Raw genomic sequence first — 13,701 nt, 5'->3', positions numbered from 1 at the left:
TGTGCACAGAGAACCAGTTCCCACATGGCTGATCATGGTTCAAACCTTGGCCCAGCATTCTGAAAAACACAGTGGGTGCATGTGCATGTATGCCCAAAATTCCTGACTGGATAAAGAAATGGAGAAAAAAGTATTGCACTGTAACCACACCCCTAATGGGGTGCTTTCTCTCTCACTGGTAAGTACACACACACTTTGGTAATAAAGAAAAAATGAATTAACAGCTTAAGGTAGAATTTCACTGTGTTCCCCATTAACTAAGTAAAAGAGTAACTTTCTGTGGTCCTGAAAAGTCATTAAAATTAGAAACACAGACTGTGTGTGTGTAACTGCTCTATTTTACAATATTATTACACTTTATATTTACTATTATATTTACACAATGTTAAGAAATGTCTTAGTGGTTTAAATGATCGTATAGTATAAAAGTTATGGCAAATGTTGCTTCTACTTTGAATTTGACCCCTTCATGTTTTAACCAGAAACAATATTTGAATTAAATCCATATTAAATACATGTAACTTGACACTATGCTAGACGCTTCTAAAATATAGGGTTTTTTTGGGAGAGGGTTAGAAATAAAAAATATGATTCAATCAAGGTCTAGATATTGAGCACCTATTAAGTGCTCTGGTTTAGGCTGGAGGCTAGGTGACAAAAGCAGTTCATATTTCCCACTCTGGTCTGCCCTTTTCTGGACATCCTCCAAACCATGGGAACTTCTATGATTGGGATTCCTCAGTCTCTGCTCATATAGCTGATATATTTCTGCCTTTCTAATTAATACTGGGGAAAACAAAATCTATAATTCAGTTAGACACAACGTCCTTCAATTTTGCTGAAACACCAAATAGCTTCTAGAGCAGTGGAATTATGTTTGTTCTTTAATGTAAAAGGTAAAAAAAAAAAGGCAGATTCAGAAGTAAAACATCAACTATGAAGGAACAGAACACCAAGTAAAACTAATTTAAGGGCTCTACCAATGTTTATAAATGGATAATTTTAATTTGACAGCTACATTTCTATTAGCGTTGAGAGAATGCTTTATTAGCAATGTATACCATAAAAATGGTAACTTTTAAAGAATGTAGCTCTGCTCACTGAAATTCTGCCACCTCAGGCCCAGCAGACAGCATAATGGTTATGTTGCTAGACTCCCACATGGTCGACTGTGGTTTGAGTCCTGGACCCAGTGGCTTCAAACTCATGCCAGACACACATGCATACATGCCCAAAATCCTGACAGAAGACTAAGACTGGAGGAGAACAGATTGTGGCATGGCCATCACCCCGGGGAAATGATTTCTCACTTCCTGTCTTTCCGGGGAGTGCACATGCCCTATTGCAAAAATCTCTTTCTTAAAAAAAGAAAGAAATCCTGTGACCTAAACATATCAGTAAAATTAGAATGAAAGTCTTCAGGAACTACTATAGAAATGGTTTTTTTTTTTTTTTCCTGTTAAAATTATGACCCTTTTTGCATCCAAGTTAATTGTTAATTAGGAAACTGGTTAGTTAAGCTTGGACAAATCTGTCTTCCTCATCATTAAAATAAGAACAAAAATATTTTCTGCACAGGGTTTTTGTAAATAAGGTAATATGTCAAAGTGCTTTATAAAGTGTAAGCGGCTATACAAATGTCAGGTAATGTTTTCACTTCCCAATGATGTTATAAATTTCCACGAGACTAGGATTATGTTTCATATCTAGTCTAAGAACATTTTTATTTTTATTAGCCTAGTTTGAATATACCTATACCTATTTGATCACAACAGTATTTTATTATATATGTTATTTATTGTGGGTTCCAATAATTCAGGCTAGATGTCCCTCAGTTAATGTGAATTAAAAAGTCTGGTATACATTTTAGTTTACATTTTAAAAATAAATAACTTTAAAGAACTTCGTTTTTTTGTGTGTGTGTGTGGGGGGAGGTTTTTGCTATAGGGCGTGTGCGCTCGCCAGACAGACAGACAGAGACAGAGAGACAGAAAGCGAGAAATCACCCCCCAGGGGAGATGGTCACGCCGCAATCCCTTCTCCTCCATTCTCCTCTCGGGATCTTGGGCACGCACGCACACGCGCCCGGCATGAGTTTTAAGCCACCGGGTCCGGGACGCGAACCGCGGTCGACTACGTGGGAGTCCAGCGACATAGCCATTACGCTAACTGCTGGTTCCCAAGAACTTCGGGTTTTCAAGTATGATTTTCTTAAATACTAAAGACTTGTAATATGTGATGATTTAATAGTTAAGGCATTCTCTGAAATCAGAAATATAAAGTATTTCATTCTAGCCAAAACAAACACTAATAATATAAACCAGCTTACTAACTATAATCTATATCAAATAAAAGGTGACATATTCATTACTTCCTGATCTCTAAAAATGTAATTAATATTTGGTTCATCCACATTACACATGATGACTATACTTCAGTGAAACCAAGAGGTATAGATAAATTCCCATGTCAGATTCAACAATATTAACATCAGGCATGGCCATAAACAAAGTATTAATACTGTCTAGTTTTTAAAAGAATAATAGATTATAATACTCTCTAGTAATAAATCCTAAAGCAAAATCTTAAGTTAAGCAAAAAGAACAGCCTCTGTCAGGTTAGAATTTCACAAAATCGAAAATATAAATGTTCATGCTCCACTGTGATGGCCGAATTTTCAGTGCACTGACACTCATTCTTTAAAAACATCCCAGAAGGGGACCAGCAATTAGCGTAATGGCTATGTCGCTGGACTCCCATGTAGTCGACTGCAGTTCACATCCTGGACCCGGTGGCTCAAAACTCACACCTGGCACGTGTGCATGTGTGCCCAAGATCCTGAGAGGAGAATGGAGGAGAAGGGATTGCGGTGTGGCCATACCTCCCGGGGGGTGATTTCTCGCTTTCTGTCTCTCTGTCTCTGTCTGTCTGTCTGGCGAGCACGGGCTCCCTATAGCAAAACAAAACAAAACAAAACAAAACAAAACAAAACAAAACAAAACAAAACAAAACAAAACAAAACAACCTATAGCAAAACAAAACAAAACAAAACAAAACAAAACAAAACAAAACAAAACAAAAAACTCTCAAAAAAAAAATCCAAGAAGCTCTAAAGGCAACTAGTCAAATTAGTACTTTCTAACAAACAGGATATCACATCCAGACACATTATAGTTATACCTTGTTGCTTCTGACATAGAAGACAGGTTGTCTTTGTCCTCACTCTCAAGATTACAGCAAGACACTCAACAAGTCTTAGCTCTAAAAGCTTCTATTCAAACTCTTGCTTAACCATTATGGTTTCACTTTTTTTTTTCTAATAAGCTATTAGTGGAAAGTACAAAACAACAACAAGAAACACAAACAATAGTCCAAGTCTTTTGCTCAGGAAATTATGAAACAGGGCCTTCCAAGTGGGGCAAATTGGTACACAAGAGTACCAAACACAGAAATGAAAGAATAAAGATCTTTATTTATATCAGCCCGAAGAAAATGGGAGATTCTTGATTGAAAACTAATACATCATTTCACATGGCAGCAGAATGCCTGGAATGTTAACAAAAAGTCCTGAAAGGCTTAGCAGTTTATGAATATGAATGTCTCCTTAACTTAACTGGACTTAGTAATTCTAAATACAATAGTATTTACTAGCATTCTCTCTTTTTAGCAAATATAAATATGTGATCATAACTGATTTTATTTTTTCCAGTTTTTTCTTTGGTTAAATCTGGGGATTTAGTCAAAGAATTTTTTTTTTTTTGGAGAGGTTTTGTTTGTTTGTTTTTCTATAAGGCGCATGCACTCCCCAGAAAGAGAGAGACAGAGAAATAGCGAGAAATCACCCCCCCAGGGGGTTGGCCACGCCACAATCTCTTCTCCTTCATTCTCCTCTCGGGATCTTAGGCATACATGCACAGGCGCCCGGTGTGAGTTTAAGCCACCAGATCCAGGACTCGAACCATGGTCGGCTACATGGGAGTTCAGCAACATAGCCATTACGCTAAGGGCTGGTCCCAAAGAAATTTTTTTAAAACTGGATTTTCCTTCATTGTTTTTTACTTGAGATTTTCAAATCTAGGTTAAATATTAATTTTATTAACACAACACTAGGCTGGAATTCTGTTGATAGAGGCTATTATGGTTTTGTTAAATATTTTGTTTCATTTTTATACTCTAATTTGTATAATACTCATGAAGATCACTGGGCGTGAAATGGAAGGAGTAGATGATTAAAAGTGCTCATTGTCACTCATTTAACAGAGAGAGCAAAAGCTGAACCTATGGCATACAATCCTTGAATAGAGATGGGACCATGCTTAAAGGAAAGCATTCAAATAAATGTTTATTGTGAACCCAGAGCAGAAGGGAAAAATACTAGTTTTTTTTTTTTTTTTTTTTTTTTTTTTTAGGTTCTACATGTAAAATCTCCAAGAGTTTAAATTAACATGATGAGTTCAATTCTGGGATCTTAAATAGTATGATCACGCCCAGTGATGTTAAACAGCAGTGTGAGCCCAATAAACTGACTCCAGTTGGTAGCTTTGATCAGGTAGGGTATTGCTCCCAATTCGAAATTGCTTTTTCTGAATTGAATACTTCCCAAACTGCAGTCAATCAAAGGAATTTGGGAGTATGTTTTTGATAGGGTATGTTTTTCCAATAGCTACAGGACTTAAGTTTTTCATAGTGATATTATCTTCTAAACTGTAGAATTCTACTGAGAAGTAATCCCATGAGGAGAATCTTTCTTGTAGTATGGCTAGAACACTTCCTTGGTGGCAATTCTCCAACTTTGTGATGCAATTTTTGTTAATTCTATTGATGGTTCCTTCTAAGCAAGAGAAGTAATGGAGTAAAACCAAATGGCTCATATGCATTTCATTCTGCAATAAAAGTCTAATCTTGAGGTTAAAAGGAAACAATTAAAGAGCAAACAGATATACAAAGAGTCACTCTAATCATCTCCACACCCAGAGTAGGTCTAACTAGACACCTATCCACACTAAATAGTCTTAAACCATGAACCCTATGGGGTCAGTGAAGATCTGGTAGAATTGGGAGGGGGGTGGCGGAAAGGGCAAAGCAACTCTGTTCTTCCTTTTACCCCAGGTCCAGTATAGGCCTTTATCGTATATACCACCGAAATACCACCCCAAAGTATTCTTCCTCCTCCATTGAAGTCCCTTGCTCCACTTTGGTTTATCATGTGAACAGGACATCAGATGAGGTTTTCTTGTTTCCCTTTTTTTTTTTTTTTTTTTTTACTTAAAGACAGGGTCTCCCTCTTTTGCAATCTGCCTCAGTCTCTCAAGTTGTTGGGACTACAAGTGCGTGACACTGTGCCTTGCCTTTCAGCTGGATCAGGAATTGAACCTAGGCCTCCCACATGGTCCCAGTCTGCCAAGCCGCAACATCTTTACAGCGTGTGCCACTGCACCTGAGCCAAGATGAACATTTTAAATGATCCATTATCTTCTACTCCAAGTGATATGCAAAATTGGGAAGGGAAAACAAAAAGTATCTAACAAAACTGTAACTTCTGAGACAAAATTCCACCCCAGCATTTTACTGATATGATTAATATTTAACTTGCATATGAAAATGTCAGCATTTTAAAGTACATGATGTGATTTAATTTTGAGGAGTTTCTTCTCACATTTGCTGAATTCCTAGCATATCATATCTAGCTAAACCCAAAAAAAAGGTTAATAGTAACTCCAACTCTACATTTTTACTTTAAAAAAAAACCTTAAAATGCTAATCAACTCCACTGTGCTAAGAAATAGTAGGTCCAGCTAGACTAAAATGTCATTCATAGATGGTTCAGCCTTTCAGAAGCCTTTGTTAACATCCTAGGCATTCTGCTGCCACGTGAAATGATGTGCTAGTCTTGAATCAAGAATCTCCCTTTTTCTTCAGGCTGACATGTATAATGAACTGGGGCTGACATAAATAATGATCTTTGTTCTTTCAGTTTGCTTTCTGGTGTTTGGTACTCCTATGCACCATTTACTCTAGTTGGGAGAACCCATTCCATAATACATCCAGAAAAATGGTATAAAATCTTAGAGGAGACTCTCAAACCATAGTGAAGAAAAGCTTTTATTTTTCTGCTTTCTTTTTTAATAACTTTTATCAATACTGCACTTAAACAATAAAATCCTTGAAAATAAACTGTAAAAAAAACTCTATTTGCCAAAATGGTATACCAAACCTTAAAGCAATAACTTTACTGCACTTCCCCATTCTTCTTCCTTTTAGGGAATCAGCAGAATCTTTTAGGATATTATTATGCTGCTTCTTGGCATCCCTTCTGTTAGAAAATCACCTTCACTATCACACTCACCCCCATCTCCCGAAATCCTACCATTCTTGAAGGCCTGACTAAAATGCTATTATTTTCCAATTCCTGTAACTAAGTGTTTTTTAACCAAGGTCAATTTTGCCCCCCCAGGGGACAGTTGGTAATTTCTGGAGATACACATGTTCATCACAATTGGGGGAGGAGAGAATGCTACTGGAATCTAGTGAATAGAAACCAGAGATGTTGCTAACCATCTTACAGTTCACAGGACAGCCACAAACAACAGAGTGCAGAATGTTTAGAAACTCAGCTCTAACTGGATGTGGTCTCTCCTTTCTCTGAACTCCTGCAGCACTGTGATTTCTTTCTTTTATAGTATTATGACACTGATAACAATACATCTATCTTTCTAAATAACAATACACCGAAGTAGCAAACTGCCAATTATTTACACCAATATGGAGGAGCTATGATGTAGTGAATAAAACCAGAACAGGGCTATAACACTGACCTGGGTTTCTATTGTACTGCTGCTACACAGTAAAAGGAGTCCTTCAAAGCACTTGATGGTAGGTCCCTCTGGTCGGTAAAGAAATCAGTATGACAGCAGTGTATAAAGACTCTGGCCAGGCTGTCAAGCTTACACTAAGATTACTGCCAATGGGAGGGTAAAAGGTGAGGAAATAATCCTGGGAACCACATAGATAAACAGGTGTTGGGCAAGAGACCAGTAACCCATATTGAAATGTTAAGAAATAAGTGAGTAATTATGAAAAGCAATTCTTAGAGCATTCATAAATTTTCCCTGTCAGTTAAAAGCAACCAATTAACAATGATCACGGTCTTCCTAAGTTCTATTTTTTCTAACTTAGATAAAATACTCTTCTAAATATAATAGAGAAACATTTCTCAAATCACCTTTACCTGTCAAAGTTTGATCTTCAATCTAAATCTGGGCCCAGCAGACTTCAGAGCTCCATTACTCATCCTATAGGATTCAAAATTCATCACCTTTTTTTTTTAAGGTAAATAGTGAGCAATGACAAGCATAAATTTTACTAGCCTTGGATTACAAATTCCCATATACATCAATTCAATGTTATTTGATGTAAGGAAAAAAAATAGTATATATATAGTATACTTTGTTCTAAAATTGGCCAGGGAGTTCCTTGTAATATTTTCAGAAATTCAGCTGATTGGATATTTTATTTCAAGGCCCACACCTTCATTTGTGTATTCTGCTTACAAAAATGAAAGCCAAACAAAAAATTACAGAGAGCTTGACCCATTACTATAAAAATGAGTAATTATTGGTATTAGTAATAATTTGATTTTTAGTATAATCAACAAAAATGTTGACTTGTGACATTAAAAAAAGAAATAAACGTACTCATTCCTATGGTAAACAAATGAATTAAAAATAATTCAGATCATAAAATGAAATAAGCTCAGAAATAATTCAGAAATTAAAATGTTGAAAAATAGCTTTAAAAGTTATCCATTTGCGGGACCAGCAGTTGGCGTAATGGCTATGTCGCTGGACTCCCATGTAGCTGACTGCAGTTCCAGTCCTGGACCCGGTGGCTTAAACTCACGCTGGGCATGTGTGCCTACATGCCCAAGATCCCAAGAGGAGAATGGAAGAGAAGGGATTGCAGTATAGCCATCCCCCCATGGGGGGGTGATTTCTTACTTCCTATCTCTGTTTCTCTCTCTCTCTGTCTTCCTGGCGAGCGCACACGCCCTATAGCAAAAACGTCTCAAAAAAAAGTTATCCATTTGCCAAATCGGCTGAGACAGTCGGCCCTTTATGCGTATGGCATGAATTTCATTCTATTTACCTCCTATAGGTATCTAAATTAATAATGACAATAAAACTGGCAATATTTTATGAGTTGGTTAGTTCTTTCTAAAGATAATAAAACTAAAACTAAACATGTACAATTATGTCACCTGACCAGTTAGTGTCATACAGAGAACTAGAGCATAATGGTAAAGATGCAATCACTACACAGAACTTGTTTAAACTTGAAGCTGGCTTACAACTGAAGAAGAGAGATTCTGGAAGCAATACACATCTCAGTCACCTACATATGTCTGTTCCCTCCTCCAAAGACTACACTGCAAGTGAAACACCATCAACAAAACATAGGCTAGACTACAATCTGAACAGTGACTTTATAAAATAACAGACGCACCTAGACATAAGCAAATAAATGAGTTTTCATCTTATTCTGGTATGCTAAAGGCTGATGGAGTGAAAGCATTTTGAATAAAGCCCTGTTGTCATATTTCATTTTCAAAGATGACACTACCTGACAGGAGACCTTGTCTGAAAAGATAAATTAGGGACCGTTAGTCTTTTCTCCGGGGAGCACATATAAAGCCAGACCTTTGATTAGGAATCATCACTGCGATCTGAAATGCCTGTTGCCATTTGCAACACTGCCTCCTAGACTCAGGGTCAGCTTCGACTCAGAAAGATCAATTTCATCCCTGATATTGTCAGGCTAGTGTGGCATTTACTGTAGTTTCTCAGTCATCCACAATACGGGTTGTTTTATCTTATTATCTAAGCGCTACTAAATGAAGCTGTTTGTTCAGTTATACTCTAGACTGAAGAATCATAATATAAATAAAATAATCTTATTTTAATGCTCAGTAAGCTTTAAATAACCTAAATCTTCCAAAAACTCACTCATTTAAAAAACTTTTATGAAGTTATTTAATTCAAAGAAATGTTTTTAAATTTGTTATTGTTTTTATTAATTCCATTATTTATTAAACTGAATAAAATGCTTCCTGCACTTGAGATTGTTCCTTTTAACACATTACAGATGATATAACCAGAATCTCATTTGGACCATATATTCATAATGAAGTCAAGGTATACTGTGGCCCTACAATCTGTTCCCATCAGAGGTCACTTAAGTCACTCAAGTGCGAAGTACAAACACTTGAGGGATTGGTAAATTAATGATTCCAACTCTTGCTCAGGATATAAAAATGTGAAATCATATAAAAACATCACAAAACTATTTAACCATCTTCGAAAATACTACTGAAGACTCTCCTGTGTACTTTGGAGCTAAATCAGCAAAACCAGGAAAAGGTGTATTATGCTTTAACTCACCCCAAAGAAATGTTATCAATAAAGCAGAGAGAGAAGGACAGTAATTCACTTTTTAAAAAATAAATTTGGGCATTGGCAATTTCTTACCTTCGTTTTGCTTATCTGCATTTTTAAAGGATTTTCTGCACTGAGTGTTGACTGTTTTGTATTAAGGAATATCGTGATAGTGATATGTAGATTAATACTAGCCAGCTTTTTGTTACACTTTATCAAAAATAAAACACACCTGGCTCAGACAATGCCATCACAACTAACCTGCTCGGTATGGCCATGATTGAGGTTATCTTTTTTACTGGACAACACAAGTTGTACAACACTGATCTTGCTTCTCGGGCAGGGATGAATAGTTCATTTGCCTGACGATCTCAGCAAAAAGTTCATCCACCATTGATTTACTTTTTGCCGATGTCTCCATAAAAGGGCAGCCCCATTCTTGAGCCAGAGCTCTGCCTTCTGAAGACATAACCTCTCTTTCTGGTTCCAGATCCACTTTATTTCCTACTAGGATTAGTGGGACTTTTTCGTATCTCTTCACTCTGACAATCTGATCTCTCATTGGCTTGATATCCTATTCAAATAATCACAAAGAGAAAGAAAAAAATTATGTTGTTTGCATAACCATAGCAGAAGTATTACAGTATCACAAAAAGCCATCCCTTGGTGAGTATTTAAAGCTCAGTTCCCAACAAAAGCACATACACAGAGAAAAAAAATCTCGATTTAGGACCCTGAAGTAGGAACTAGATCATTTCCACAGGCCGCCTCTGCTGGGTTTTTGTCCAGAACATAAAATGTAAGATGCCCAACTTACCTTAATATCTATATAATCACTTCCCCCACCCCCAGCGTATATTGACTTAAAAAGCAAATTCCCAAATATGATTAATATATTTGTACATAAGGATGTTTAGCCATCTCCCCAAACCTGTCTGCTTGTCATCATTCCTAAGAACACCTGTTATCCTAGCACAGGACTGCAGTATCTATGCATTCCTTGCTATTTAGCAAGACGGCTTGAGAGAAAGTGCTTTAGGTAGGAACAAAAAATACTGTGCAAGGATTAGAAGACCAGAGTGATAATACACTGAAATATTTCATTTTAAATCCAATGGTATGCTTCTATCCTGGTAAAATCGAACACCTTAAAATAGTCCCAAATAAACTATAAACTATTATAACTGTGAGTAACTCTGAGAAGGAAAATGCAGATCGAGTCTGGGTGGAAAAAAAAACCCATTCTTCTCTTTGCCTACATTTGTTTTTACTACTTCATTTTTTGCCCATGAGTATTACTTTTTCTAAGTAATTACAACTGCAAAAGATAAAGGCCTTAGCAATTCTCCAATAGCATCAGTTTGGGGACAGAAAAAGTATCAATGTAATATTGCAGACTAAATACTGGCATCATGATTTTTCATGATGATTTTTCATATTTTATAATTGAAAAGGTTTGCCTTAAGTATAAAATGTGTTTAAATTGAATAGTTACTGTAAACACCAAATAGTCACATGAAGGATGAAGGAATAAAAAAGGGACTATGAAAATTTATTTAAAAATACAGTTATTTGACATGCAATTTGGTTTGATCATGTATTAATTCAAGTCTTCTAAGTGATGCTTCTTTTGCAGTTGTCCTTATGGAAACACAAGTTCAGCTGAGAATCCAAGCTCATGGTCTCAAAAGAGTCTAAGTCTCTGTTGAAATAATGGCATAATTTTTCAGTCCCTATTTATGCCTATAACAGAAGTAGATAAAATGGAAATCTTATGAAACACCCTTCAAAAGACTCCCAGTCTCAAGAGAGTCAGCTGATAGAATAACAAATCTCCTGAGGATCCTTCAGAAAGAAAAGGCCTGTCAAATAGCACCTTTAGTACTTTGGTACATTCTGAGGAAAAATGCTTTTATTGCTTTGGAATTTAAGCCTACATATAATCAACTTTAGTATGGTCTCAATAGCTTTGGTTTATTTACCCAGAACTTTTCTTTAAAAAAATAATCCTTACAGTAGCTAGGTCAGATTACTGGAAAAGTTTACTATAACTCTTTAATTTAAAATACTGAAGAAAGTGGAATTAGCACATTGTATTGGCTAAAGCACTTAACAGTCTCTTAAGTAAGCAACATTAAGTGCATACCTTTAAATGCAGAAAAAAAATTTATCCATTTCCTAAATCAATGGAGGTCAATATAATGGGTCAATACAAGGTTATTTATTTTCAAGGAATAAATAGCAACATTTATTGCATCTCTTAAAATAAAGCTAAACCTTCAGTCTGTCTCCCAGTGAAGGACAGGGCAGATTTTCCTAAGAAATTGGACCATATCCAGTTTGGCCACCCAGCCGGTGCAAGAAATCTGCACTTGTTCAGCGTTCTCAGACTCACATATTTTCTATAAATACAGGCAATGTTACCAAAAACAATTGGGAAGAAAAAGAGACGCATTCTTGAATTTTGTTGGTTATTAATTCTAGGTACTGGCCTTTTCAATTAGTAAGTTCCATTTACTCTGTGCCCCCAAGTTAGCAAGTAAGCAAGCAAGCAAGCAAGTAAAATGTCTGGAAGATAGATCCTGAGTTCTTCATCATGCCGCACTAAGATTTATTGAACCTGGTTGAGAAACTTGGGAGAGAACAGGGAGGAGGAAGAAGGAAGCAGACACAGAGGACTTATCTGTGCAACAGATAATGGGCTCCACATAATTTTCCTTTCAAAGTGTTTTATTTACTCGAGATTATCTGTTAGATGATGTTTTGTTGAGTACGTTAATCAATACTTGTTGAATTGAAGAAGCAACTTCAGAAGGTTACATTCCAGGCTAAATATACACAGGCTGACCTAGTTCTTTTTCACTTTTCTTTGACTTAAAAATAACTTTAAAATATTTGTTGATGCTTGCTATCTCAGACTCACATATTTTCTATAAATACAGGCAATGTTACCAAAAACAATTGGGAAGAAAAAGAGACGCATTCTTGAATTTTGTTGGTTATTAATTCTAGGTACTGGCCTTTTCAATTAGTAAGTTCCATTTACTCTGTGCCCCCAAGTTAGCAAGTAAGCAAGCAAGCAAGCAAGTAAAATGTCTGGAAGATAGATCCTGAGTTCTTCATCATGCCGCACTAAGATTTATTGAACCTGGTTGAGAAACTTGGGAGAGAACAGGGAGGAGGAAGAAGGAAGCAGACACAGAGGACTTATCTGTGCAACAGATAATGGGCTCCACATAATTTTCCTTTCAAAGTGTTTTATTTACTCGAGATTATCTGTTAGATGATGTTTTGTTGAGTACGTTAATCAATACTTGTTGAATTGAAGAAGCAACTTCAGAAGGTTACATTCCAGGCTAAATATACACAGGCTGACCTAGTTCTTTTTCACTTTTCTTTGACTTAAAAATAACTTTAAAATATTTGTTGATGCTTGCTACTTTAGTACTCTCTAGAAACAACCCGTTACTTTCCCATGCCAGGAGTAACTGCAAAAATGCGCCATGTCTAACTTTCAAAAGCAAAACACTGTCATTAACGCACAGCTCAAGCAAACCAGAAGTAGATGCTGGATTACCACACCCCCTTCTAACAAATTACAAGACTTGGTTTGGTTACCTGAAAAGACTGCTGATAAACCAGACTGTAAACCAGGATGAAACCTTGGCCGTTTTTGATGTAGAGATCTCTCATGGAGGCGAACTGCTCAGTTCCTGCGGTGTCCAGAATTTCCAGCACGGAGGGGGAAGAGTCCACTTCGATCTCTATGAGGTAGAAATCTTCAATGGTGGGGTCATATTTCTCAATGAAAGTCCCAGTGACAAACTGCACAGTGAGGGCAGACTTGCCAACCCCTCCGCTCCCTAACACCACCACCTTGTATTCCCTCATGAGTCTCACCTTCACTAACTCCTACCAGAGGGGGGGGAAAATAACACCCCGCTAGCTGCTGTGCGGCTAGCCTAGGCGGAAGGTGGGCGGAAATCTGCGAACTGGGGAGGAGAGTGCAGAGAAGCCGAGGGCCCAACCGGGGAAGAAGAGGAAGTTAAAGAGGGGGAGGGGAGAGAGCTGAGAGCCCGGGTGGGTGGGGATGGGATGGTAATGCCCTTCCTATAGGAGCTGAAGCCCAGGCAGGGGGCGTGGGGAGGAGGGCGAGCCCGGGAGCAGGCCAGCAAGGGTGGGGAGGCCGAGCGTGCCCCCAGGAGGGAGAGGGTGGGGGCCCCCGCGGAGGCGGGCGTCCGAGGAGCCCGCAGCCCGGGGCTGCCCGGCA

The 13,701-nt window shown here is 37.4% G+C and overlaps 1 protein-coding gene across 2 annotated transcripts in view; it reads right to left on the bottom strand.

Annotated features, from left to right (window-relative positions):
- Window positions 1-13,695, bottom strand: part of RAP2C (RAP2C, member of RAS oncogene family) — a 16,337-nt gene extending 2,642 nt beyond the window's left edge. The window contains exons 1-3 of one of the 2 annotated variants that reach the window (XR_003546870.1): window positions 13,050-13,695; window positions 9,693-10,005; window positions 6,816-6,883 (exon numbers count right to left, since the gene is read on the bottom strand). Coding sequence is in view for 1 of the 2 variants with exons in the window: in XM_006162609.2 (XP_006162671.1) it covers window positions 9,727-10,005; window positions 13,050-13,322 (552 nt within the window). In the remaining variant the exon portion in view is untranslated. The remainder of the gene's footprint in view (window positions 1-6,815; window positions 6,884-9,692; window positions 10,006-13,049) is intronic. The other variant, XM_006162609.2, reaches the window with a different exon arrangement.
- Window positions 13,696-13,701: the final 6 nt, after the last annotated feature.

The sequence above is a fragment of the Tupaia chinensis genome, unplaced genomic scaffold (genome assembly GCF_000334495.1).
Source record: "Tupaia chinensis unplaced genomic scaffold, TupChi_1.0 Scaffold140308_1, whole genome shotgun sequence".
Lineage (NCBI taxonomy): Eukaryota > Metazoa > Chordata > Mammalia > Scandentia > Tupaiidae > Tupaia > Tupaia belangeri.
This window is presented reverse-complemented; position numbering and strand designations above follow the sequence as displayed.